A 26,619-nucleotide genomic window follows, 5' to 3' on the forward strand; every position below is an offset into this window, starting at 1 on the left:
AGGAGCGAAGAGGGTGGGCAGGGTCTGGAGACAGGGCCCTTCTGGGCTTCCTCTCTCGGGCCCAAGTGGGCCCATCCTCCAGGACAGACATGAAGCCTAGACATGGAGTCCTGGCCCACTCACCTTCATGCTCACGGTGAACCTCCAGGCAGGGCAAGGAGAGGATGCAGGGCGGCACCATGGAGCCCAGAGCCTGGGCTGGACAAAGGGTCCTGCAGGCCTCACCTTGCCTAGGCAGTAGCTCTGGAAATCCCCTCAACATCACAATCCTTCCTCAATTTGGAAACAGTCTCCGAATTTTAGCAAGCACCCCTTCCCGGGACCCAGCACCGGGAGCCCCATTTCCCTCAACACCAACCAACATCAACTATCCCCTCGCTGCTCCACTTAGATCCAGCTCCAAATCTCCCCAACACTCTGCCGTGGAACCTTGACCATGTTCTGATCATCAGCTACCTCCGGTCATGATCATGGGCTTTCCCATGCCCAGGACCTGGCATTGACTGGCCATCGGAGCTGGCATTCAGTTCCGACTGCCTGACCCCTCCCACTGTTGGACCGACAGCTCCAGGAAGGGCAGAGAAAGTAGATACAGAGTGAGGCCAGCTGCCGGGGCCCAGGAAGGAAGTGGGGAGGCAGGTGGGCTTGCCGCGGGGTTGTCTCAGGAGGCCTGGGGGCTGAAGGGAACCGAGTGAAATGAGGCCCAGGCTGTGAGAGCGGGGGAATCACCCAGTGACAACAGTCTGCAGGGTGGGAGGTTGCTCCTTTCCGCCTTGGGAGCAGTGGGCAGGGGGGGCTCTCAGTGGGCAGGAATGTGGGGTGAGGATGGGAGGGAGCTCCCCAAGAACCTGCTCTTTCACAAACCAGGTCACAGGCTGGGCAGTGGGGCTCCCGGGTCAGCCTGGGGCTGCAGGTGAGCCATGGGGAAGGTAAGTTCAGGCCAGGTGTAAAGAAAGCAGCTGGGCCACCCCAGGGCAGCTGCCCTTGCTGGGTGGGGGTGGGCTGAGTTGTTGGAAGGAGGGCGTATGGACAAGGGGACTCATTAGGTCCTTCGCTTGGCCTCGGCTCCCCTGTTCTTACCAGCCCCCTGTTTTAGAAGGCCCCCTGGCTGGTCCCAAAGGGGGATCCAGGTGGGTCAGCCCAAGGCCAGTTCCCTTATCTCCATCACAGCTGCCTGGGGCTGCCCTTGGAGTCTGTCCCAGGGAGTGCGTGCCAGGGCTGGGATCCGGAGAGGAGAGTGGGGCACCTGGCAGCAGGGGTCACCGGGTGGGTTCTAGGGTACAGGGAAAGGCCGGGAGGGGAGTCGGGGAGAGCGTGGGAAAACCGCTGTGGCACGCCCCTCCTCCCCCCAGGGTCCCAACTCCTTGGGAGGCGAAAGGTCACTCACAGTTCCTGGCAGAGGAGGAGGGAGGAACGAGGGCCCTGGGGCTCCTTCCAGTCCAGAACACGCTCAGGTGCGGTGCCTCCTGGGCTGTTTGCATAAGCAGCTGCAGAGGCCGGGGCTGTAGCGCCTTCCTCCCTGGGGCCAATGCCCCGGCAGCAGGGGCGGGCTCCAGTCCAGGTGACCGGCCTGGGCCTTCCCACCTCTGAGTCATCTTGGGGCAGCGATGGTGACCACACCCTGAAATCCCAGAGTCAGGACGCCCCGTCGCCCAGGGGTGACCCCGCAGCAGCCACCGGGGAGGAGTCTCAGAGGCCCCTTCCTCACCAGGCTTCCCTGGGCTCCCCGGGTGCCTCCCGGCGGGTGTGCGTGGCTGGCGGGGGTACCGTCCTCCAGCTCACCTCCCGCCTCCCTCTCGCCCGCCTCAGAAGGGTGTGCTTCTGCCCCCTCCTGGGACATCTCATTCTCAAGGGGAGTGTTTGGAATCCCTGCCTCCTCCGTGCCCCCATGCCCACGGCTGGGCACATACGGAGCACACAGAAAAGTGAACACTTGGGGATTCCCTGGCAGTCCAGTGGTTAGGACTCCGCACTTCCACTGCGGGGGGCCCAGGGTTCAATCCCTGGTCAGGGAACTAAGATCCAGCAAGCCGCGCGGTGCCACCAAATAGTACCCAAAAGTGAACATTTGTTTGCCTTGGGCTTGTACTGTCCTTGCTGAGAACAGGGTGGCCAAGCCTGAAAGCCACCTGGCTGAGACTGAGCCTGGTAGTCAGGGTGGGGTTTGGGGTCTGGAGGCCTGCAACTGATCTGGAAGCAGCCACCTCCTGGCCGTGTGACCTTTGGCCAGTCACTAAAGCTCTTTGAACCTCTGTTTGTACTCGAGACAAACGTGGGGGGGTACCCATGCCTGCCTTCCGCGCTGCTGGGAGGATGAGTCTTTGAGAGCCCACAGGACCGTTAGCCCCTTTGGGACAGGGACTGTCATGTCTTACCATGCTTTGTGTCCCAGTGGCCAGCACACGCTAGATGCTCACTATGTGCTTCCCTAGCCAAGTGAATGGTTAATGACGAGGCTATGAAATGCCCCACGTGGTGCAGGCTCCTCTCTTCTGGCGGGGACAATCCCTGCCTCTGCCAATTGTCCTGCCCTCCTCGCCACCATCTCCCCTTGTCCAATGGCCCATCAAGTGGACACTGTTCCTACCCCCCCAATGACCCCATGTCACCTCCATGCACACATCCTTGCTCTTCCTCAGAGGAAGCAGGTCCCTTCCCCTCTGCTCTGGGTCCCTCCCTCACTCCTTTCTCCTGGGATCTCATCTCTTCAACTACCTCCTCACCATCCTCAGCCTCCCCCTCTTCCTGCCCCTTCACTGAGATTCGGGGGAGTCTCCACCCTAGATCTGCACCCGCATCTGACCACACGGGTCTCCCTCCCTGCTAAGCTTCTGAGAGTTGTCTACATGCTATCTGTGTCCTCACCTTCATTTCTCTGATCCTTTGCTCTCTGCCTTCAGCAACCCCTTGACCCCTTGACCAGCTTCTGATAAGGTGACCGCTGACCTTCTGGTGGCCACTACCAATAAACGTTCGATGGCCTTTATCTAACTTCCTTTTTCTCTGGACACTTCCCCTCGGCTTCTGGGCCAGCACTCCTTGTTCCCTGACTGTTCTTTCCCCTTATGCTCCTCTCTCCTCCCTCTGTCAGTCACCCAAATGCAGTAGCCCCAAGGCTGTTCAGGTGCTCCTATCCCCACATCCACATTCTCTCCACACCCATGGCTCTGCCATCACAGGCTGAAGGTCTCCTCCTGGACGGCAGCCCCAGCTATCCGACTGCCTACTGAACCAGGCAGGGCCAAAGTGGGCACCACGTCTTTCCTCCACCCCTTCCTCCCCAGTTATCCCAGCTGTGAACAGCACCACTGTCTGCCCCAGTGTGCGGACTGGGAGACTGGAGCTCCTCCTGATTTCCCACCCACCCCCTCGACCCATCAGCCACCAGGTCCCGCAGAGTCTACCTCCCAAATCTCCCATTATCATTGCGTGCCTGGGAGACCATGAAGGTCCTCGTCATTCTCCAAGGCCCAGCCACAGGGGTTTTTCCTCAATCCCCCTCCCTTCTCTGCTGAAAGCCTTCCAACAGCTGCAGGATAAAGTCCAAGTTCCTGGCGAGAGCCCATGAGCCCCTGCTCGGCAAGACCATCCACCCCCGACCCCAAACCCCCATTCCTGAGCCCCAGCTGTAAGGCCCCAAAGGTGCCGCATCTTCCTGCACCTCCACCTCTGCCCATGCACCCCGAGTATAGCTCCATCACAGGTGGCCTGTGCCAGGCACTGAAGCATCTGTCCCCTCCTCCCAATCTCCCGTCCCAGACAGTGAACCCCTCAGAGCTGCAGCTGTGCCTCAGTCACCTTTAGATCCAAAGGCTCACCTGGTGCTTGGCAGGTGTTCAGTCAATTCACATGTAGTGAATGGAGGGGAAAGGTAGGACCTGCTTCTCCTGCATCCTCCAAGGAGAAAACAGGCAGGCTCACCTTTCAGGAAACTGCTTCTCTAAATGCTACCTTGAACAACTGAGCGCAGGGTGGGATTTCCTTCCCAGGAGGGAACCACCTGCCCACCCCTGGAGTTTGTCAGGGATGGGGTGTCAAGGGAGGCCCACAGCTGACACTTGAATAAAGCACAGTCACAGGGAGTGTGGTATTATACCCGTTACACAGGGGAGGAAACAGGACCAGAGATGCTAAGTGACTTGTTGAGGTCACACAGTGAATTAGGGCCAGAAGTGGGACTGGGCAGAGCCTCTCTGCCAAAACCCAGGTGTCTGGGAGACACCCCAGTTCCTCCCTGTACAAGCCCTACCCCCATCATCACCTGTGTCCACATACTCCTAATACACCACTGCAGCTGCCGCAGCTAGAGGAAGAAGGTGCAGTGACCCTGGCTCCTGGGGTGATTTCTCTTCTCAGGAGGTACCAGGATGCGGGGAGTGGGGTGGGGGGGGGGTGGTGTCTCCTCTCCCTCTTTCTCCCATCTTGGTCCTGGGCTCATGGGTGGAGCCCCTTGGGCAGACCTGCAGAGCCCCGGCTCATGGTAAGGGGGCTGGCTCTCCCCGTCCCTCTTCAACACATTCGGCAAGGCTCTGGGCCAGGCCCTATGCCAGGTGCTGGGGTTCAGACAGCAAGGCCAGTCCCCCACCTCAAGGATCGAGGAGTGCACCTCCAAGGGCCAGACAGACATTCCCACCGTCACAAGGACAGAGAATGTGGAGAGACCCCAGAGCGCGCCGCCGAGAGCCTGCTCAGGAAACGGAGGGGCGCCGGGGAAGGCGTGCTGGCATCCAGCCATGTATTCCAGAGAAGCTGTCTGGTGGGTTAGCAAAGGCGCTTGGCTGAAGGATTCGCCCCATTCCTGCTCCGCCCCCGCTCCGCCCCCGCAACTCTCCCCGCTCCGGGTCTGGGTCCCGACCTCCTTCCCCACCCACCGCATGCTGTTCTCCACTCTGGTCACCAGGGGGCGGCTTGGCCCTTGAAACCTTAGCAGAGGTGGCGTGCACCCGGAGGAAAAGATACCCAGTGGGACCTCAGCCAGTCTTGGCTGACCGCCTACTACGTGCCAAGCACTTCCACGCTTCACCTCGTTTAAGGCTCTCAACGCCTCGAATCCTTTGGTATTGTTCTGCATGTACACAAGAGGGCATCGTGGCGGGGGGAATGAAGCGGCTTGTCAAAAGAGATGGCAGGTGACCCAGCAGAGTCAAATTCGAGTCTCTGCCTCAAATCCTGAACACTGCACCATAACGAGACCGGGCGGAGGGAAGACCCAGGAACTCACAGATGGGGACGGTGCCTCTTTCTTCCCAGACTCAGTCCCTGCACGTGGCAGGCATCAATATTTATTGTAATCATATTGGGTCCAAAGAAGGAAATCAGAGACTCACAAGTTTCAGGGGTCATCCATCCCCTACCCCCTTGATCTAAACGCTAACTGAGACCCTGAGAGAGGAAGTGGATTGCCCATAATTACACAGCTGTCAGATGTGGCACATGTCAGAGGGGGCCTGTGCCCCTCACCCCCCCACCTCTCCCTGAAAAGTCCCTAAACTTGAAGAAGTCCAGGCCGCCGAAGGATTCTGAGGATGTAAGAGTTTTTAAAAGGTGCTCTTATTTTAAATGATACTTAAATAAAAATTTAAAATTTCCCAAATTTACATAACTGGATTCTGAGGCAAAAAGAACATCCTCGCGATAACTGGACTTCTTTCTGAAACAAAACCATCGAAATTACAAACAAACAAACAAACAAAAAAAGGAACTAAAATGTTGGAACCAGTCAAAAAAGGAAGCAGACCCCTGACTTTCACATCCATTATCTCCTCCGACGCCCAAGCTCATGTGAGAAAGGCGAGGCAGGCAGAGCCGCCGGCGGCAGGTCCACAGTCCCCTATTTCATTCCGGATACGTTTCGGAATGGTTCGGATTTTAGAAGGATAACCGGCGCACACACCTGCCACAGGTGACATAACTCTCCCAGCAAGGCTTGGGCAGCAGCCTGTAATCGGGTTTATTTGCACTTCTGCAGCAAAACTTGAATGTTCACACTAAATGGGATAAATTAAGGCCGTCCACGGCCGCACATCGGTTCAAGTCAAATTTTGCCATCAGCTGAGTTACAAAAACCCTTTGGGCTCCAGGGAGCTTTGACATTTGGGAATTGCAGGTAAGAGATCGTGAGTGAGCCTGTACCCCTCTCGTTTCGTGGTTGAGGAAAGTTAGGCTCGGCGTGAGTGGTCCAAAGCCGGCGGACACTGCTGCTCCGTGGAGCCCGACGCAAGACTGAGCGGGTCTCCTAGCGCCGCCGCCCGCGGCGGCCGTAACTCCCGCCCGTCTGCCCGCTCCCGGCTCCCCGTGGCGTACCTGCTCCGGGTGCTGCTCCAGCGGCTGGCCGCGCACGTCCTGGATGGCCTCGTAGACGTTTTCGGAGTTGCTGCGCGCCAGGGGCCGCGGGCACACCCACGAGCCCGCCACGCTGCAGGCCTTGAAGCTGCCCCCGCTCACGAGGAGACCGGCAGGGGGCGCGGCGGTGCGGGCCAGGTCGTCCAAAGACTGCGCGGGCCGCACAGGTGCCATGGGCCTCGTGTACAGGCAGGAGGGCAGGCAGGGCGCCAGGCTTCGGCGCTGGGTTGCTGCGCCGCGCCGAGCTAGGCCGCACATGGAGCCCGCGCGCCCCCGGGGCTCGGCGGGCGCGCCGTCGGGACCGGCGGGCGCCGACGCTCTCACGAAGCGGTAGTCATAGGCGACCGGTTCGGAGTCTGCGGGTCCCGGAAGGCGCGTGGGCGGCTGCGGGGCGGGGGCAGGGTGGCCGAGGGCCGGCAGCTCGCGCACGTACTGCGCCGGCAGGTAGAAGGGGCGGCCGCCGGGCTCGCTGCGCACGTGCCACCAGTGCTCCGTGCTGCGGCGCAGCAGTCGGTAGCGCTCGTTGGGCTGGATGGCAACGCGGCGCCCGTCCTTGCCCGTGTACTCGAAGGGATGCTCCACCAGCACGTACACGTCCCCCTCGACGTCCGCCGCCATCGCGGCCGCGGCGTGTCCCTGTGGGCAACGAGGAGGAGGGGCGCGGAGGCCAGGGCCGCCGAGCCGGGAAGCGCACCGCACTAGGGAGACGGAAAACTTGGGTTCGAGTCCCGAAGCTACAATCGTTTGTGTACGTTCAGGCCTCAGTTTTCCTGTCTCTAAAACGGGGGAGTTGGATAAAATAATCTCTAAGGTTCTCATTCTTACACTCAGTGATGGAATTAAGACAGCCCTTTCATTCTGTTGCGTTGATTGTAAAATTCTATCCCTTGGTGGGGAGATTGTGGGTAATACTGGTCCAGCTTTTCAGCCAGGGGAGCTTTGGCTCAAAGAGATGGGGGTGATTGCCCGCGATAAAGTCGACACCACGTTTGCCTAAAAGTTGACTGGGCCTCAGTTTCCGCGTCTGTGAAGTGGGAAGAATAGCCCATTCCATTACCCCCGTCCCACCCCTCCCCGACGCTTCCAGCCCTCAGGGAATCGCGTCCTTGGCACCCCGCTCCCCAGGCGTGTGCGCCCCAGGCCCGCGGGGACAGGGTTGGGGCGCGGGCTCCAGGAGCGGCCCCCGCTTTGCTCTACTCTGGGAGTGTCCCTGCCCCGCTTAGTCCAAGGGCCTTGGCGTGAGGGGCCGCGACTGCCAAGGCCGGGGGAACCGGTTCTCTCGGTTGCTCTTTCCTTCCCCAGAGGCTTTGCCACAGACGTGAACCCGGAGCCCGGCCAGCCCAGAACGACCGGCACCGCCCCCTGCTCTCTGGCTCCCATCTCCACCTCTCGAGAGAGGCTCGGCCTTGCGGCCTGCCCCCCTGCCCTGTGATCTCTACCTTGCCCCATGAGAATGGCCCCTAGGGAGTGCACTTTGTGACAGTGACTACCCGTGCGGTGTACCCAGGGGCCCCCAAAGCTCTCCTGGAGTGATCACCACAACACGCCCCGCTCCACGCCAGCTCAGTCTGGCCCTTGGTATGTTGGGGGAGGGAGTCAGAGCCCAGTTGTAAGCCTGCCTGTGTGGCTGGTCCCTCCAAGCCTTTACATCGACCACACCTACTGACCCACAAAGGTGACCTGGGACCAGCAGCTGGGAGCTCGGCCTCTTGCTGAGTCTGAGGGATCCAAGGCACAAGGTCTGGTCTGGTCTAGCGCTCCTCCTCTTTCTCAAGCTTTCCAGGATGGGGAAGGGGTGTAAACTGAGTCACTAAGCACACTGGACCCTGGAGGCGGGGTCCTTGAGCTGACGAGAGCTAAGCCACCAAACCCTAGAGGGGGACACCCCTTCTCACCACCTTCCCCTGGACCCCCGCGCTCACTCACGTCGGCAGGGCTGACCTCACGGAGCCCATGGGCTGGCTGGGCGGAGCCGGCGGATGTATGCAGGTTAGGTCCCTGCCATCTCCTTGGGCGGGGCTTCAAAGAGCTAGGCTGGAGAGACCTCGGGGAGCAGGAGCTGGCAAGGAGAGCAAAGAAGGAGAGGGCTGCCTTCAGTTCCCAAAGCGGCTGTGTCTGGGAGGGGCGAGGAGGAGCCAGAAGAAGTCTGGCTGGGTCGGTGGGGACTTTGGGGGCGGGGCCCGGGGCAGGAGAAAGCCTGAGGGAGGGGCAGGGGCAGGGAGGGCTGCGACCGAATGGGCGCTGGAGGGTCGCGAGCGGATCCAAGGGAGGGTAAGTCCCGACCCTGCCCCGCCCCACCCCTACGCGCGAGATTTCGTTGTCCGCGAGCCTCTGCGTCCCGCGGGCGCGCTGCTTAGGGACTGCTCGACCCGGGCTTGCAGTCTTGCCGGGGCGTTCCCAATCCGAGCAAGGCCATTTGCATCCTGAACTGTCCGGATTGCAGGCACTACCCGCTCCGGTCCCATCTACGTCCTCCCCAGGCTCTTTCCGAACGCAACTCGGCCGGGCCTGGAAAAACTTGGAGCGGGGTTCCCACCGCAGAGACGCTTCCCGGAGTTCAGGGTCACTGGCTGGGTGGGGAGGGACCCAACCCTCGGCTCCTTCCCCGACCCTGGGGCAGCGAAGAGAACGGAAGGGATGGGGGAGCGGGGAGGATCACTGGAGCGCGAGGACGGACCCATCACCAGGAGGTGCACTGCGTCCACTGCCCGGGAGACAGACAGGAGCCACAGGGGCGCCAACGCCTGGGTCGAAGCTGGGGGCCTGGGCCTGCGCCCCTCCTGCCCCGGGACGGAGGGCAGCCCTTCGCCTCCCACCTCCTCCCGGGGGAGGGGAAGATCCGTCCCGCGCGGCCCTCCTTCCGAGCCCGCGCAGCTCAGGCTCCAGCGCAGTGCGAAGGGGCTGGCGCGCGATGCTCCCGGGTGAGGACCCGCCACCTGCGGTTCCCCTCCCCGCCCCAGATCAGCACCCCCGCCCAGTCCGGCCCTGCCCTGGCACCTCGGGGTGTCCGATCGCTGGCCTCGCCTCCACTTGTTCTGGCAGCCGCGCGGGGGCTCGGCGTCCGGCGCTCCCTCCTCCACCGCCCTGCTCCCACGCTACCCTGTTTCCTGTTCAACAATATAGCGAGGGAGGCACCGGCGGAGAGCACCCGGCAGAACTTCCTCCCGGACTGGGGTTGCGGCTCCGAGAGACAATCCCCGGTGTCCTGGCTTCCTGTCCCCTCTGGGACGGGCCAGCGCCCCAGGAGCAGAGGCGCCACCCCTTCCCCTGCACCTCCCGGGATCCTGGGCCACACCTGGCGGTCTCCCGGAGGTGGAGGCAGCAGAACCAGGATGGTGGGATGAGAGCGGAGGAGGCCTTCTCACCAACTTCTGGCCAGATTTCCCTCCACTGCTCTACTCCAAACGTTTCCCCCACCGCCTTGCCTTGATCCTTGTGGGGGAGGAGGGCCTCCTCCAATCTGTCCCTAGGATAAGCTCAGAGCAGGCTCCTGGGGCTTGAACTCAAGATGCTCACCTTATCTCTGCATCTCAGTTTCCTTTCCTGTAAACTGGGCATAATAACACCTACTTCATAGGATTGTTGTGAAGATTAAGTGAGATGCACTAAGCAAATGTATTGTTATGATCACATTCTAAGAACACACTTTAGATCAGTTATTACCACTAATTTTATTATGAGGTGAGCTGTCCTCCTCTTTGGGGTTGAATTGAGGTCTCCAAACACCCCCCCCCCCAATCCTTCTTTAGGCAGGAGGGGGAAGGGAGACACAAGTGTTCTCAGAAACACCTTGCTAAGGATGGAGGATTGAGTCCAAAGGTAGCACACAGGTCATGTGCTCCTGGCCCTCCTCTGGGCCTGCCTCCTCTAGCCCTCGCACCAGGTCCCTCAGGTTTCCTCGGAGCCCACCACTACCTGCCCTTGAGCGAAGCTGGGGCTCATGCAATGGGCGGAGGGTGAGTGGTCCCTCGAAGGCTGAGAGGCATCTTCAAGGACAGGAAACTGCAGACCTGAATCTTTCAGTCCCATTTTCCTGCAACCTGATTTCCCTGGGAATTAGTCTGTTTCCTTCTTCTGTCTTTACAAGGGGCAGTGGCGGGCTTCCCCCTGCAGGCGCCCCCCACCCCTGGGACTTCTTCTGGAACTTCAGAGGAAAGTTGGCAGCCAAGTAAAGGCCATGTTGAGCCCTAAAACCATGAGCCCTGAATCGGGCCCTGCTCACGAACCTTTCCTTCCTGAGCCCCTTCTCTTGCCTTGGATAACTCTGTGGGAAATGGTTTCACATGTTCCAGTGTCAGGAGTCTGTGCTTTGACATTTAAGGAACAGGAAAGAAGCCATCACGGTGGGATTTCAGGCATTAGCTTCATTAGTTATATGAGTGTATGTAAGTAAACCTCCCCAAAGGCCCTGAAATCCTATCCCACGGTGGGGGAGGGGGGCTGACTCCGAGGAGAGGCAAGGGTGGGGGGGTAGACTGAAGAATTACTTCCCCTCTTCTCCATGCCCAGTCCTGGCACACAAGCCCCCTGCTTGCAAATGTTTACCAATAACCACTCCCCTCCTGCCCTCCATTGCCTAGGGTTTGACTGACAAGAGAGCAGGGGCGGCTATCAGATGGTAACTGAGGGCCTGTGGTCTCCCCCAATCAGCGGCAGCATTAAGATTCAGAAACCAGGGACTTCCCTGGCGGTCCAGTGGTTAAAACTCTGCGCTTCCACTGCAGGGGACCTGGGTTCGATCCCTGGTCTGGGGAACTAAGATCCTGCATGCCAGGTGGCACGGCCTAAATAAATAATTAAATAACCGAATTACTTACTTAAAAAAAAAAAAGATTCAGAAACCAGACCACAGGTTAGAAAGATCAGGTCTTTACTGCAAAATCATTCAAAAATCACACGCAGCAGTTCCTTCGGTACATTGCAAAGCACTTCTCAGGGCCAGGGCCCCTCACTAGAAACAGTTTATTGCATAAAATGAAATTTTAAAAATAGTGTGGGCACTACTGAGGTTCACATCAGCTTCCCATTGGAGGTGAGGGGGTTAAAAGTCAACTCATCCGAAAGCATCAGCAGCTTTTTGGTATGGGGGAGGGGCAGCTCTAAGGCTACTGATCTCAGGGAGGGCGGGGAGTGGGGCGTGCCAGGCCCCGCCAGACCAAAGTGAGCTCCTCCAGGGCCTTACTCCTGCTGCCTCCTAGGGACCCTCCGGAATACAGAATATACTCACAGGCCCGAGGAAACAGGGCTGGGCTCACGCGGCGCTGCCCACCCCAGGCTCACTCAGGGATCTGGACCACTTACGGCTCTGATCAGGCTGTGTTTGTGGTGGAGCATTAATGCTGGCTATGGGGGGTGGGGATGGGGGTAAGGATCCACTTTCTTTGGTGCACTGGGCACAGGTGTGCACCATCTTCCTGATGGGGACAGGGAAGCTGTGTGACAGCCCCCTCCCCCATCCGCCTACCACCTCCTCGATTCTATTGCACAATTTATCCAGCTCCACAGGGCTGGGCAGGTGACTCAGCAGCCAAATCAGCCCAAGGGAGAGGTGGGAGTAGGTTCGTATCTTGACAGTGAAGGCGGATCTCCACCTAAGGCCCCCAATCCAAGCTAAGTGCAGATAGGATGGCCAGAAGACCCCAGGGCTGAGGGGGGCCTGCTGGATCCAGGAGAGGTGGGGGGGGGGGGAGGCAACAGAGAAATCATGCCCAGATTTCACCCCCCAACCCCAAGGGTCTAAATATCACTTTGAAAACAATTCCAGGCTCCACCCCAAGACCCCTTCAAAAGGCAATTGTGCTCCAGTGAAATTTTCCAGTCTGTCGGCAGCGCCCCTCCTGGGCCAGTCCAGCAAAGCTTTGTGAACTCTCATGGCTTTGTAAACTGAGGCTGAGCATCCTTCCACGAGGGTGGCTTCTCCTGCGTGTCCCTGCACATCTCAGCAGCAGGGCTGACACTCTTCGTGGAAGGACAAGTGTCACTGTTCGACAGTGGGGACCCAGCCTACCTCTGTCCCGGTGGGGGTCAGTCAGGCGGGGATGCATTCCTGCGTCTGCAGCAGTCCCCCGCCCGGCTGGCTGCTTGTCAGTGGTAGGAGTGAGGAGGGCGGGGGGCTAAGGGGTGGGCTAGATGGCGACCCTTCCCTGGACCAAGGAAGGCTCAAAGTGCTGACAGTGCTGGTTCCGAGTCACTCCCCTCCTCCTGTGGGACCAAGATCCCAGGCTATGGGAGAGCCAGGGGCTCTGACATGGAGGAAGTGATGGGCTTTTCAGGTGAGGAGGGGGCGGGGAGCAGAGAGGAGAGGGAGAGGAAACACACGGTCCTCAGGACTGAGCCTGCCTGGCCCCCCAGGGGTTTGGCACGTTGTACAGGAGCTGTCGGCAGCGAGCGCTCGGTGAGGGGGAAGGAAAGGCACCCGCCAGCTGGCAGGCTCTGTCCTAGGGGGCCTGTCCACCCAGCCGCCACCCGCCTACAGGCCTGGACTGAGCAGTTCCTGCACATTTGCTCAGGGTGAGAGTGCCTGGATTTCTTGGGTGACTTGTGGAGGGTCAAGAATAAAAAAATATTTTCTGTTGAAATATGAAGGGAAAAAACCCACCTTAAAAAAACTAGGCCTTTTAATCAGGAATGTGGAATTGAAAATGCTTCCCAAGTCTTATTTCCACAGTGTTTGAACAGCCCTAATGGAGATGGTGCGTCAGTGAGGGGATCCGGGCCAATTAGTGCAAAGCCCCTCTCCTCCCGCATCCTCAGACAGGGGCATCTGCTGGTGTCCCGGCCTCCTGGAGCAGATGGGTGGGGGGCAGGAGGTGTCATCAAGAGCTCCCAAGGCTCCCTCTCATAGGCTCATGCTCTGATCACATCCGAGAGTCTTCCTGACAAGGGAGACATCTGTGACACCTTGAAAGTGTGAGCCAGGCTGATGGCCAGCCCAGCTGGGATGGCTGAGCCCCGGGTCCCCGGTGGGGACAGGAAATGGGGTTAGGCGAGAGTGCTCTGTTCCTGGTACTTGCGCCGGCGGGCACAGCGGGGGCAGCCCTTCTTCATCACGGCCTGACAGCTCTGGTGGAAGACGGTCTTGCATTCGCCACACCTGGGAGAAAGCAGCAAGCACTGCTGGGACCGATGGGCCTCCCGGGGCTCGAGGCTGGTCAGTGTTCCTGACGGGGGCCTGCCACCCATGGCACATGGCACTGCCTCTCTGTTCCGGGACAAAAGGTTCTCGCCACAGTGCTTACCCCTAAGCCCTGCAACCCACGCTCATACTCTCTATTCTATTTCCCTTTTTATAAATACTGCTGAGACTCACAGAACGATTTCTTGCCTATGTTTCAAACACTCTGCAGTTTAAAGAACTCAGCCCCAGGTCTGTTCAGAGGTCAAATCCGGGTCCGGGGACACCTACTGAAAATGAATGAATGCTTCCACCAGTTCAGTTTTCCACTCCCACATGGGTTGGAATGGAGGTTTGGTGGATGAATTTTTCCATTTAGAAGCCTCTGATAATGAGCAATAACTGGGGACAAGAACAATTGTTACAGGGGCAGAGGCAGTGGCAGGTACCACCCACCAGGTGCCCGCTTTATGCCCGGCTTGTGCCAACACTCCAGGCCAGAAACTCATCCAGTTCCTCCTCCACCTGCTCATAAAGGACAAAACTGAGGTCCTCCCACCGCAACCCAAAGAGGCAGCAGCCACCTCTTCTCCAGAAACATGGATGGCTCGGTGGAGGCAGGGAGTCCTGTGAGGGCTCGTCTTGTCCCCCTCCCTGGGCACCGGGCCTGCCGCCGGGGGACTCCGGGGGGCCGGGTGGGAATGGGGGTGGGGCGGGGTGGCTGGCTGAGGGTCCGCATACCTGACTGTGGTGTCAAACTCAAAGGGGAAGATGATGTCATGGTGGTGGCAGATCTGGCAGATGAAGCCGCGCTGGGTGCACAGGTCGCAGTGGTAGACGTGCTGGGAGGCAAATTCGATCAGGGACTTGAGGAATCCTTCATACACCCCGTCCGCGATCTGTGGAGGGCAAGCGCGGGCCGCCGGGGCCTCTTAAGCAGCTGTGCCGAGCCTGAGGCCGTCTGCAAGACGTGGTCTGCTGCTGCTCCTGGCACCCTGCCTGAAGAACTCCTACCCCAAGAGGAGTTTCCTTCCACTTGGGCGAGAAAACCTCCCAGAATCAGACTGAGCACGTGCAGCCCTTGCGCACGGAGGAATCCACTGTACCCTCCCTTGAGGAAAGGAACGTCCCAAACCCTCACCCCTCCCTCTGTCCTCCCTGCCGGGGAGGAGTCCAGACGCAGGGAAGGGGCTGAGCCCTGTGATCCTGGGCTTTGCTGCAGTGCCTGCTTGTCCCAGGGGCGCTGGGGGCTCAGCCACTGCCCAGGAAGTGTGGACGGCGGGACACCCGTTCCGAGCTACCAAAAAGCTGAAGACGGCCGTCTGGCCTCAGTAGACTGCAGGCACTCTCCCCCCACCCCATCATCTCCCTTTCTGATTTCTCCAGGAATAAGGTCCTTCTAGAGAGGTCTGGGGGGTGGCATTCTCACCTGCTGGAGGTCCGTGACACTGTACTTGTGAGGAGACTCCAAGAGATAATTCCTGTGGTTGAGCCTTCAAAGAAAACACAAGAGATTCCTTAGAAGGAACCCGGGCCAACCTGGGTTTGGTTTCATTCCCTCAGCGCTGCTGACCAGGCATAAACAGCTCCCGCCTGGGCGGAGCAGTCACCGCCTGGGCTTGGGAACTGGGCTTCCAGGTGACAAGCTGTTGGGACCTTGGGCAAGTTACTTAACCTCTCTGAACCTCAGGTTTCCTCACCTGAGACAGAGAGCTGTTCTGAGGATGAAATAATTTATTTAAAGCATCTGGCACAGTGCCTCATACATAGTAAACAATGAATAACTATTAACCACAGTTGATAACACTGCACTGTATAACTGAAATTTGCTAAGAGTAGAACTCAAATATTCTCTCTGTCTCTGTCTCTGTCTCTCTCTCTCTCAGACACACACACACACACACACACACACCATGTATATACATAAAAATATATAAAATATGTGAGGATGATGGATATGTTAATTAACCAGATGGGAGGAATCCTTTCACAATGTAATCATATGTCAAATCATCACAACATACACTTTAAATGTCTTACAATTTTGTCAATTATACTCAATAAAGCTGCAAAAATTTTAATTTGAAGATATAAAAAAATAAACATCTGTTTAAAAAATAATAATGATGAGGATGATGAGGAAAGCTAACGCTTGGTACCGGGAACGAGACTAAGAGCTTTATATATATTAACTCACTTAATTCTCACGAGACTCCTGTGAGGTTGACACTATTATAACCCCCATTTTGCAAGAGGAAATGGAGGCCCAGAGAGGTTAAATAACTTGCCTGTGGTCACACAGCTAGTAAGTGGCAGAGCTGGAGTGTGAACGAACGCAGGAGTCTGGCTCCAGAGCCTGCATCCTTTCCACCCAGTGAATGCCTGTAGGTGCTAGCTGTTGTCATTATTGCCACCATTACATGCCAGGGACAGGGCTGGGGACAGAAATGCACAGGACGTGGCCTCTGCCTTCCTGTAGCCCCTGGTCTAGTGGAGGGACAGACATTCAAGCATCTGGTTTCAGTGCTATGGGAGAGGAGCTGAGACATGTCCTGAGTGCAGCAGATCCCATTTCAGAGGTGGGGGAGGGCGGGGGGTGGGGGAGGCAGAGGATGAGGGCTCAGCTGCCAACCCAGCTCTAGTTTCCACCTCACCAATGGCACAGATCCCAAGGGTCACATCCTGAGAGATGGAGAGGAAACACCTGCAGAAATTCCCCTGGTACAAAAACTTGTCTGACCTTGCTGTGTGTCCGTGTTGGTACTGGGGTTGGGGGGAGAATTCTCCCAGTCTGAGGAAGCGTGGGAACCTGCCCCAGGATGCTCTGGACATCTGGGGGCAGGAAGGTGCCAGGCCCCGCGGCATCTGGAGTGGGTGCTTGGCTTTGCCCACCCCATGGCCTCAGTTGTGGTCCAGGGGGGACCCCACCCGGGGCCAAGACGGCAAGTTCCACCAGGCAGGCAGGCAGGCCAGGCTGTGCTGCGCGGGGTGAGGATGCGGCCACTGTCTGCTCAGCTCAACATGCTGGTCTCCCCAGTAAACTTCCAGCTTTCTGGGAACAGGACGCTGCCGTTTATCACCAGGAAAATGCAGGGGGTGCGGGGTGCACAGGCTGTTCCTGAGCCGGCAGGAAGGGTGGGGCTGATTTGGATGGAGAGTCCTCTCTGCCGTCTGCCCTCTGCCCGTAGTCGTGGAAGCCCAGGGGGCCAGCTAGGCCCAGGGCCTTCCCTACGAGCCACCTACCCTGGGTCTGTCACACCCTCAAGTGAGGCCGTACAACTGTTGGGGTAGATGAAGTCAGGGAGGAGTCCCCTTCGCCAGGGCAGCCCCCTGAGAGAAAGGGGATCCCACATCCAAAACCTGCCCGTTTCTCCTCAGCCCTTCCCGTCCTCTCACCCTTCACTCTGGCCGACTCAGTCCAGGCCTCCTCACCTCCTGGGCCAATTCCTACACCGGCACCCACGCCCCACTGCTGCTAAACTGGTCTTTCCTAAACTCCTGACTGAACGTGACCGTCCCTTACTCAAAACCCCTCAACAGCTCCCCACTGCCAGCAGAATGAAATCCAGACGTCTTTGCTGTGGCACAGGGGACCTTCGAGGTCTGGCCCCTGACCCACCACCTGACTGCCCTGAGCCCCCCGAAGGCCCTGGCGAGCCATGCTCCTGCCCCGCCTCCATGCCGTGGGTTCCCTTAGCCAGGAAAGCGGGCCCTCCCTTCCGCTTTCTCCTCTGCTTCTTTTGCTGAACCCCAGTTCACTACGTACGTGATGCCGTTTGTGTTGTGGCAACTCCGTTCTCCTGTGTGAGGACCAAGTTGGGTCTGGAGCATCTAACAGAACTGATGGTGGCCAGACTAGAGAAGGGGGATCCCAACTTTCTGCTTGACTCTCTTTCATACTATTTGAATACTATCTTTGTAAAGAAGAAAAAGAAAAGCACTTCTTCTTTTTAAAAGAACAAAAGAAACGAACTTCACAAACCCTCAGCTGATGCCACCTCCGGGAGCTCCCCTGGCCCTTCCTTCCTTCTTCATGGCACAGACCGCCCTGACCCAGGGCCATCTGTGCACCTGTCCCTGTCCCACCCCAGACATTGAGCCCCTCATGTGGCCCTCACCACAACTCTGGTAGGCCACGTCAACACAGGGATCACTGGCCCATTTTACAGACAAGAAAGCTGAAGCTCAGAGAAGTGAAGCAACTTCCCTGAGTCACACAGCGGATCTGGGGCCAGGCGGAGGCTGCTCCTGAACTCTTTCCCCCGCCCCACGCTGCTTCTGAAATGGGACTTCCACAGGCCTGGCCTTGCTTTCTCAAAGGCTGGGAGCACCGTGTGCAGTGCTGCCGCCCAAGGATGGGAACAGCAGGGCCAGAGAGAAAGAGGCAGGACTGTCCCCAGTGCCCAGGCAGGGCAGCCCGGACAGGCCAGTAAGGCTGCTGACCAAACACTCTCAGCACGGCAGGGATGGGTGAATGAGGCCAGCACCCAGGACGCACCCTACAGGCACCTGGTCTTCTCAGGTCTGCAGAGAACCCTGGACTGGGGAGGGTGACAGGGTCCCACCTGACCTGAGCTTTTACCACCCTGGACAGGGGGGCAGGAGGGCAGACTCTGGAGCCCTGGGTCCTGGAATCTCAGAAAGGATGGGAGTGAGTAGGGACCCAGGCACTCAGCTGATGATGGAGACAGAAATAGCCTCCCCAGAAACAGCCTTCTAGGTCCCTCATGGTGGCCCCCACAGGGCTTTCTGCTCTTCTGGGCCCTGCGGGGGAGACCAGGGCTCAGCCGGCTGCTCTGGGAGCCTGTGAGGGGCCAGCCTCTGCTGCCTGCCTAGGAGAGGGCTCCCCGCAGCAGTCTCTCCCTGCGCCGCCCTGGCCCTGAGGAGCCGAGCGGGAGTGGCTCTGGGAGCACGGGGACCAGGACTGAGCAGGCGAGCCCGTCAGACAGGTGGTCTCTGTGCCAGCCCTGTCGGGAGGAGTGGCTGCAGGGGGAAAATGGAGGGGCTTGTGAGCTGCTCCAAGACCTCAGAAACCCAGCAACGAAGCCCAACTGGGCAGCAAGCACCAGCTCATCCACCTGAGGTCTGCCCTCCTAGGGCCCCAGGATAGCACAGCCCCACAGAAGGTGTCACCCCTCACCCCCGACTGAGCACTGAAGGCCCCCCTCAGGCCCCGGGTACCAAGAAGCTTCTTGAAGGGCATCCTAAGGGTCCCATGCAACCCTGTCCTCTGGCGAGGATTTGGGGACGGATGTTGCCACAGCAGCAAAGCAAAGCCGCCATGGGGTGAACGGCTGGCTAGTGGGAACCAGAGGAGCCAGGGCGACACAGCCCTTCTTACCTCTCCAGCCTCCTCTCACCACATCCCTACTTCCCTCCTCACTCCCCCGAAAGTTCTCCCTGTTCTTTCCACGCATGGGGCCTTCATTCACAGCCTGAGCACATCACTCCTTCCATCTGGAACAGTCTTTCCTGCGTCTCCTCGCTTTCCCACTCGTTTGGCAGGTCTCACCCTGGATGTCAGTTCCTCCAGGGAGCCTTCCCCACTCCGCCCTCCTCCAGTCTGGGTTAGATCCCCCGCCCCTCTAGTAGGACTTCCAGGGCGTCCTACTCTCTCCTCCAGCCCTCACTCTTGGTGGTAGCTGCTGCCTTACTCACCTGCCATGCCTTCCAGAGGGCAGGACCCAGGTCCACCTTGCTCAGCGCTGGGGCCCATGCCCCAAGCCCAGTGATGGACCCTGAGCACGTTCTCAGTAAATATTTGTCAAACGAATGAATGAACAAATACACGCACAAATAAAAGCCACTCCTAAGCGCAAAGGGAAGGAGTTCTCCTCCCAGCCCTGGCATTTCTCCCAAGAAGCTGCTTTTGCACTGACCCTGTGTGTGTATGTGTATTTGTGTGTGTGTGTGTGTGTGTGTGTGTGTGTGTCCATGCATGCCCAACGTGCTCACCTCTTGCTCAACTCCTTCAGGGCTCCGCTTCGGCACAGGCCCAGGTAATCCCCCAGGAGCTTCAGCTGCTCCCGGCTCCTACCGATGAGGTGCATCCGCTCCACGTGCTCGTACAGAGACGCGTTCACCAGCTGCAGGTTGATGAGGGGCTGGGCCCGGATCTGCGTCAGGAACTTCAGGGCCTGCCTGCAGACCTGGGGACACCACCAGGCAGCGAGGGTGAGACAGGAGGGCCGTTTGGTGAGCACCTGAGGGCCAGGCACTGTGTTACCTACTCACTCGCTCACCCCTCCAACCACCTGCCGAGGGAAGTGGTACCTTCATTTTATGGATGAGGAAACTGAGGTTCGGAGAGAGGAAGTGACTTGGCCAAGGTCCACGGCTCGTACAAGTCATGATGTGAACCCAGTCTATCTGACTTCCAAACCCACTCTTCCCCCTTGACACCAGCTGCTGCCCCTCCTGGCAGTGCTGGGACGGAGGAGGGGCTGCTCCGGTCAACGCGCCTCTCCTCCTGGGCCTCACAGATCCTTCCCACTATTTCCTGTCGTCCCTGCCCCCATTTTCCTGCCGAAGGGAAACAGGCAATACCCCGGGCCGACTCAGGAACCAGGTGACAGGTCTGAGTCAGGCTCCAACCACAGGAAGCTACGGATCAGACACAGCTTAACTAGAGGTTTCCTGAGCTCCCTCCACCCCTGCCAGCAGCACCAACCAGGGCCCCCCAAGTCTCCATGTGGATTTGAGTGATCAATCTGGGCCTCTCCCACGTGATAGGACTTTGAAGGTTCTACCCGCAGCCCTGACCCTGATGCCAAAGCCAACTACTGAGCACCTACTATTTGCCAGACACTGGGCTAAGGACCTCGACCAAATCCTCACAACAACCCAAAAGGGAAGGTGTCATCATCCTGTCATTTTACACATGAGGAAACTGAGACACAGAGAAGCTAAAGTGGCTTACCCAAGCCACCAGAAGAAAGCAGAGCCCAGGTCTAAACCGAGGTGTTGTCTCTGCACACTTGGCTGCCTCACGTGCTGAAGAGAAGCCCCTCTCCCCTGCAGTCTCCTCCTTGCCGTGATAAGGATGGAGGAGCTGAGATGTTCTCCACCGTCAACCGCCCTGCAGCGCTTACGAGTTGGGCTTTGGCTCCTGGTTCACCCCTTCCCAGCTGTATGGCCTTATGAAACTTACTTAACCTCTCTGTGACTCAGTTTCCTCATCTGTAAAATGGGGAAAATAAAACCTATCTCCCACCTACCGCATGGGATAATTTTGAGCTCAGTAAAGGGGAGCTGCCATCAGACTCTGTGAGTGCCTGTGTGGTCCAGGTGTCTGTCCCCTGGCTCAGGGGGATGTAATAGGGCCCTCAGGAGACTGTTAGGCTGGGGGCTGCTCCACCAGCTTCACCAGCATCTCTCGCCTCCCCCAGCAGCTGACAACTCCATCTTTTCCCATTTCCCAGAGCCCTGAGGAACCAGCCCCCAGCCAATAGGCAGCCCACGGGCAAAAGCCTGGTGAGTCCGTGACTCAGGTCAAACTGCTGTTCCCCAGCCCTTCCAACAACTCAGTCCCAGGCTTCCGGGGAGGCTCAGATGAAATACCACGCAGGAATGCGCACTGAAAACTGCCAAGTGCTGCCGACAGGCATGGGCTTCGAGCTCCCCAGGGACTGTTCCTCCCCCGTGGGTGTGGAGGAGACAGACAAAGAGGGAAGCCCCAGGCCTGGGCTGACATCCTGCCAAGTAGTGCCAGCCGGACCTCGCACAAGTGGGTCAGCCAGAGTGGTAACAGTGGACAAAGGGCCCCTAACCCGCCAATCAGCCACTTTCTAGTGTGAATTTTCGTGTCCTTCCCAGGCCCGGGATCTTTGAGAGAGCTGGATATTTCCTGACCTCAGGCACACTAAGGGAAGTGTTATAATTCTCCAGTTGGAAAGAGGAAGTGGCACCAAAATTACAGCAGTGAAAAGAAGATGGCTCAACAGAGGTATCTGGGTGTTGTAAATAGTGAGGGTGTTTTATGGCCAGAGGGTTCTTTGCATTTGTGGTGATCTTGAGGTTTAATTTTCTCCATGTAGTTAGTTAAATACTTAACATTGAGGGCAGGGGTGGGGATGAGGTAACCAATAAAAAAGCCAAAGTGAAGCTAATGTCTTTGGGAGGTTCTCACCCCCAGTGGGGTGGAGGTCAGGGTGGTACAGGCCCTGAGAATCATGTTCCCTGGACTCTGATGGACACGTGAAGACACCTCCACACAGTGAGGCGGCACGGCCGGCAGGCCTGGGTCTTGAGAGAAGCAACCAACCTCTTCCCGGTGTTTCTGTGTCTTGTCTTAGCAGAAATCTGTGCCTTTGGAAGAAAGCCAAGTTTGCACTCCTTGAGGCAGACCCTCAAGCAAATTAGGGGCAGAAGGTGAGGCCTCAGGGCACTAATGTAAGGCACCATCTAAGTGACTGGTGGGTACTGTCTCTTTTAGTCCTCACACAGCCTGGGGACAGATGCTGTTATTAATCCCCCTTTACAGACGAGGAAACTGAAGTTAAATAGTTTGTTCATGGTAACACAGCTATGTAAGTGGGTAAGCTCAGCTGAAGAAGAGGAAAATCTGAAAGATCATAGAATACATCTTATGCAGAAGCATTTGGTGAATATAAAAAAGTACCCAAGATGTAATACTAACTAAACAGAGCATGTTATAAAGCAGTATGAGTCCAGTATGATCCCAAACTTTATAAAAAGTAGATGCAGGAGCTTGTATTCTTGGGGGTGGGGAAGAAAGGCTAAACAACCGAATAAAGATGATTTTCAACGGTGAAAAAAAAAAAAAAGTAGATGCATATGTAAAAAAGAAAAATGCACAGAAAAATGCTCCCAGGGGAAGTGCAGCCAGCTGGCTAGCCCATTCATCCACCTACCCACCCATCCATCAACCCACTCATCCTTCCATCCACTCATCCACATCTATCCACCGATCTACCCATCCATCCATGCACGCATCTACCCACCTAACCCATCCACCCAACCATCTATATCTAATCTATCCTATCTATCATTTCCATCTATGTATCTAGTTGTTGGTGCTTTAAACAGTTTTATCTGTATCCATGGGGAGCTGCAGCAAACCATCCTCAGATTCCCACGTGAGGACAAAGGTAGGCACTGACAGAGCTCTGTCCAGGGGCTGGAGACCAGCACCCAGTTACTTTCTTGGTTAACTCCCCCACATCATGGGGCCTGAACTAGTGACCCGGGCTTCCCTAGATCCAAACTCCTCCAAACATATGAACAGCAGCCACAAAGAGGAGCGACCCCTCCTCTGTCACTCGGCAGCCCTGTGTGGCCACGGCAGGCTGGGCTCCAGACTTACCGGGCGCTTGGTGAGGTCCCAGTTGTGGATGATCCTGGCCGGGATCACTGAGGCATCGTCTTGATGGCAGATGTCACAGTAATAGAGGCCAGAGAAGGCACAGAGCTTGGGCCGTACAAATGAGAAGCCGATCTGCCGGGAGCAGCCTGGGGAGAAGAACAGTGAGAGGGTGAGCAGCGGTGGAGATGGGAGTCAGCTCCTGAATAACATGGAAGCGGCCAAGGCAGAAAGGGCCCCCTATCTAAGGAAAGTATCCATAGAAAGATTAAAAAGGAGAGTACGAAGATGAAAACCACCACCGCTCATATTCCCACCAGTCAGAATCAACCCTATTAATTAATCTTTACGACAAAACACTGTTAAGAATTATCAGCGGCATTTCACAGCTGAAGAAGCTGATGCACAGAGAGGTCAGGAAACCTGCCCAGTCACACAACGATTGAGTGGCACAGCTGGAGTCAGATTTGGGTGGGGCTGGTGTACAGCCCTCATTCTCTTATTCCCAGCTGCCTCTCTTCACTGCTTGCACAACAATGCCAGCCTCCTCTAGGTCCACCCCTCCACGGCGGCCCAGAAATGGAAGCCACGGAGTCAGGGTCTCGGCAAGCAGGGCAGGAGCCGGGGACATGGGGCTGGTCACAGGAAGTGGGTGGGGAAGCCAGCCAGAGGCAGGGCTGTCTGGACATGGCCTGGTGCCAGCTGGAAGCCACAGCTGCCTGATAACCTCGGGACAGTGGTTCAGGGCCAGCTTCAGTCCCTCTGCTGGAGGGCCCTCCACAGTGGGGCGGGAAGGTGGGGGGACCGGGAGTGGGGTGCGCCCAGGGCACAACAAAGGCCTGGCTCGAATCCTGAGCACAGGCCCTGCCTCCTACAGGGCCAGGGAATGAGTCCCTTCCGCCTCCTGGGAACTAGAAGGACCAGTTCTTTTGCGTGCTAGCTGTCTCATCCTGACCTTCACCCAAGTTTTGCAAGGTTCCAATTCCCTACTACTTGCTATTCTGTGGGGTTACTGCAAAGTTTAAATGGAGTTTTGAAAGTGCCCTGTAAACTATGAAATACAAGCCAGATGTCAGAGGTTGGTGTCTGCCCGGCCACCGAGCTGTGCTCGCAGGCAGAAAGGAGGCCCGAGCTCCCCAGTTTCAGTCTGGCCGGCAGGCTGGCGGGTGGCAGGCGTGGGGAGAGCCACCCACCAGCATCCACATCCCCAGCGAGGGAGCCCTCCTCCCAGCCCCGGAGGCCTGGCCTCCTCCCTGAGACTGGCACCCACGTGCTGAAGGACAAAGTGTGAGTGTTAGGGTCTGGCAGGTGGGGGGCGAGGGGTGAGCAGCAGCTTGAAGATATTTTCTGCAGGAAGCGCTGCTCTGCTTAGCTTCTCCATCCTCCAGGGGCACCAGCGGCAGACCACTCCCTTCTAGATGCCTGAAGCAGGCTTTCCCCTCCAGTCCCACAGCCTCCTCCCCCGCGACGGGACAGCTCCTAGACCACGTGCAGCCACAAGCCTCCCTCTGGCACACTCTGCAGCAAGGCCACCTCCTCACAGTTCACCCGGAGGGCCCAGGGTGATGGACGTGGGTGTCTGGGTTGGGGAGAAGAGCTAGAAATGGAACGTGAGCAGCAGAAGATCACGAAGCCTTGAAAGCAAGGGAGTGGAGAGGCCCTGTGAGGACCTGGAAAAGAGCACAGGTTCTGGGACCATCAAGTCCTCTGCGGGCTCCACCATCACTCGCCGTATGAACGTGGGACAGGTACTTACCAGCCCTGTGACTCAGTTTCCTCAGTTATAAATAGAGACAAATCCCTACAGGGTTGTTGTGAGGATTAAACAAGACAATCCAAATAAAGCATCTGGCCCAGCGCCCAGCACAGGATTTGATGATGCTAATGACAGAGCAGATGTACTGACGTAGAAGAATATGCATAATATATTCCTAAGTAGAAAAAAGCCAAGTTGCAGAACAATAGTTACAGCTGCGCCGTCTAAAACAGTGGCCACGAGCCACAGGTGCCCATTTACATTTAAATATATTTACATTAAAGCAAATTGAAAATTCAGTTCCTTCCACACTAGGAAGCCACATTTTAAGTACTCAGTAGGCACATGTGGCTTGTAGGGACTGCACTGGACAGCACAGATCTAGAACATTTTCATCATCACAGAAAGTTCTGTTGGACAGCTCTGAGTAGTACGAGCCCATTTTTGTAATTAAAAAAAAAACTGTGTCCACTTGCAAAAGCATGCAAAAATTTTTTGGAAGGGTACCATGCCCCTGCTCCAAAAGAATACAATGTGATCATGGAACAGCCTCATTTGCTGCAACTTCCCCGGGGCAGGATGGGGGCACTCGTGGGGAGCAGGAAGGGGTGCAGAGCCTAGAGTAGGAACCCCACTGCGGGCAGAGCGAGGCTAGCAGGCTGAGGGCGGTGGGACAGCGAGTCGGCACCTGCACAGAAGCAGCCCTGGGAGTCGAGGCCTTTCTCCGTGGGGATGGCCACCAGGTACTGCAGCAGGAAGCCGTTCTCCCGCGTGGCGAACTTCAGCACCTCCTGACAGTTTTCATCCAGACTCCCACCGAGTGTCACTGCCTCCTCAGCCGTCTCTAGGTAGGACGCCAGGACCTTGCGCACCAGGTCCCTCCACAGGGCGGCCTCCTCAGCGTTCCCGGCCTGCAGCTTCAGGACGGCCTTGGCCGTGATGATTTTGAAGAAGGATGGGCCCCCAAGGCTCGTGTCCGGCAGGATATCTCGGATGGTCTCGACTCCATGGCTGTCACTTAACATCTTCTCATTGTTTCTCATGCGGAAGCACTTCAGAGACTCCAAGGACAGGGAGAAGATATAGGGCATCCAGGTCCGGTCTGTGTACAGGTACAGAAGGGATTCTTTAATAGCATCGGGCTCGGGAACCTGGGAAGAAGACCAGTCAAACTGCAGGCCCTGCAGGGTTTCAGCCTCCGAGAGCAGGTCCGAGTGGGAGGGGCGGCCACCCTGGGGGGCCTCTGGAGGGTCCTCGGGCTGGTCTGGGTACTGGATGGTCACCCACTCCTCCTCCTGCTGGGGCCGCCGGCACTTCTGCAGCGCCTCGCGCACACGGTCCAGCCAGTCCTCGGCTTCATCCCGGGAAGAGGAGCGCAGGGTCAGCTTCTTGCCCGAGAAGACCAGCTCGAAGCGGCCGTCGCTGTGGGCCGGCCCCACGGACTCACAGCGCAGCAGTGAGCAGTTCTCCACGCAGGTGCGCTCCTCGCCGCTCAGGTAGAGGCGCAACTCCAGCGGGGAGAGCTCGCAGAAGAGTTCCTTCCAGATGCCCATGGCCCCCCGCCGCTCCACCGTGCCCAGCTTCAGGAGCCCCCGGAATGGGTTAGACAGCCCTGGAGGCAGAAAGAGGTGCTTTAGACGACGGGCCTGACCCTTCACCACCCAGGAGAACCTCCGGGGCCTGAGTCCTGCCCTGGGTGCAGACGACGTGACCACCAGGAGAACACAGGCCCGCCATGGGCCGGATGGGAAGAGCCTCCATTCCATCCTCACCCCAGCTGTTGACCTTGTGCTTCAATTTCACCGAGAGAATAAAAGCACTCAAACAATCACCTCCACATGCCCCTCACTACCCCTCCCCCTTCCAGCATCTGCACCCACACTCTGACCGCCCCGTCGCCAGGGATGAGCTGACTATGCTTATGTCTGAGGCCAACCCTCCCATCTGTGCATCTGTGCAGGGGGTCCCACCACCTCCCACTTACTCAAGGACAAGGACGTCCCTCCAGCAATCCTCCCTCCCTCTCCTGCGCTGCTGTTTCCTCCCTTCTCTACTGGATCATTCCCACCAGCCCACAAACACGCT

At 57.7% G+C, this 26,619-nt stretch overlaps 2 protein-coding genes across 19 annotated transcripts in view; both read right to left on the minus strand.

The window, feature by feature from the left end:
- The window catches only part of ARHGAP27 (Rho GTPase activating protein 27), a 32,752-nt gene extending 23,282 nt beyond the window's left edge, over positions 1–9,470 (minus strand). For 3 of the 11 annotated variants that reach the window (XR_014257321.1, XM_082440329.1, XM_082440330.1), the window contains exons 1-3: positions 9,340–9,470; positions 8,269–8,401; positions 6,304–7,366 (exon numbers count right to left, since the gene is read on the minus strand). Coding sequence is in view for 10 of the 11 variants with exons in the window: in XM_082440329.1 (XP_082296455.1) it covers positions 6,304–7,161 (858 nt within the window). In the remaining variant the exon portion in view is untranslated. Of the gene's footprint in view, positions 1–6,303; positions 7,367–8,009; positions 8,029–8,237; positions 8,402–9,019; positions 9,301–9,339 lie in introns of those variants that run through there. The other 8 variants (XM_082440335.1, XM_082440334.1, XM_082440337.1 and 5 more) reach the window with 8 other exon arrangements.
- A 1,725-nt stretch (positions 9,471–11,195) lies between these two features.
- The window catches only part of PLEKHM1 (pleckstrin homology and RUN domain containing M1), a 51,180-nt gene continuing 35,756 nt past the window's right edge, over positions 11,196–26,619 (minus strand). For 4 of the 8 annotated variants that reach the window (XM_082440307.1, XM_082440310.1, XM_082440305.1 and 1 more), the window contains 6 exons: positions 25,223–26,146; positions 22,782–22,927; positions 19,412–19,605; positions 14,886–14,949; positions 14,198–14,355; positions 13,557–13,858 (listed from right to left, as the gene is read on the minus strand). In XM_082440307.1, the coding sequence (XP_082296433.1) occupies positions 13,744–13,858; positions 14,198–14,355; positions 14,886–14,949; positions 19,412–19,605; positions 22,782–22,927; positions 25,223–26,146 (1,601 nt within the window). In that variant the 3' untranslated portion in view covers positions 13,557–13,743. Of the gene's footprint in view, positions 13,436–13,556; positions 13,859–14,197; positions 14,356–14,885; positions 14,950–19,411; positions 19,606–22,781; positions 22,928–25,222; positions 26,147–26,619 lie in introns of those variants that run through there. The other 4 variants (XM_082440308.1, XM_082440309.1, XM_082440312.1 and 1 more) reach the window with 3 other exon arrangements.

The sequence above is a fragment of the Balaenoptera physalus genome, assembly GCF_965194825.1.
Source record: "Balaenoptera physalus genome assembly, chromosome: 20".
Taxonomy (NCBI): domain Eukaryota; kingdom Metazoa; phylum Chordata; class Mammalia; order Artiodactyla; family Balaenopteridae; genus Balaenoptera; species Balaenoptera physalus.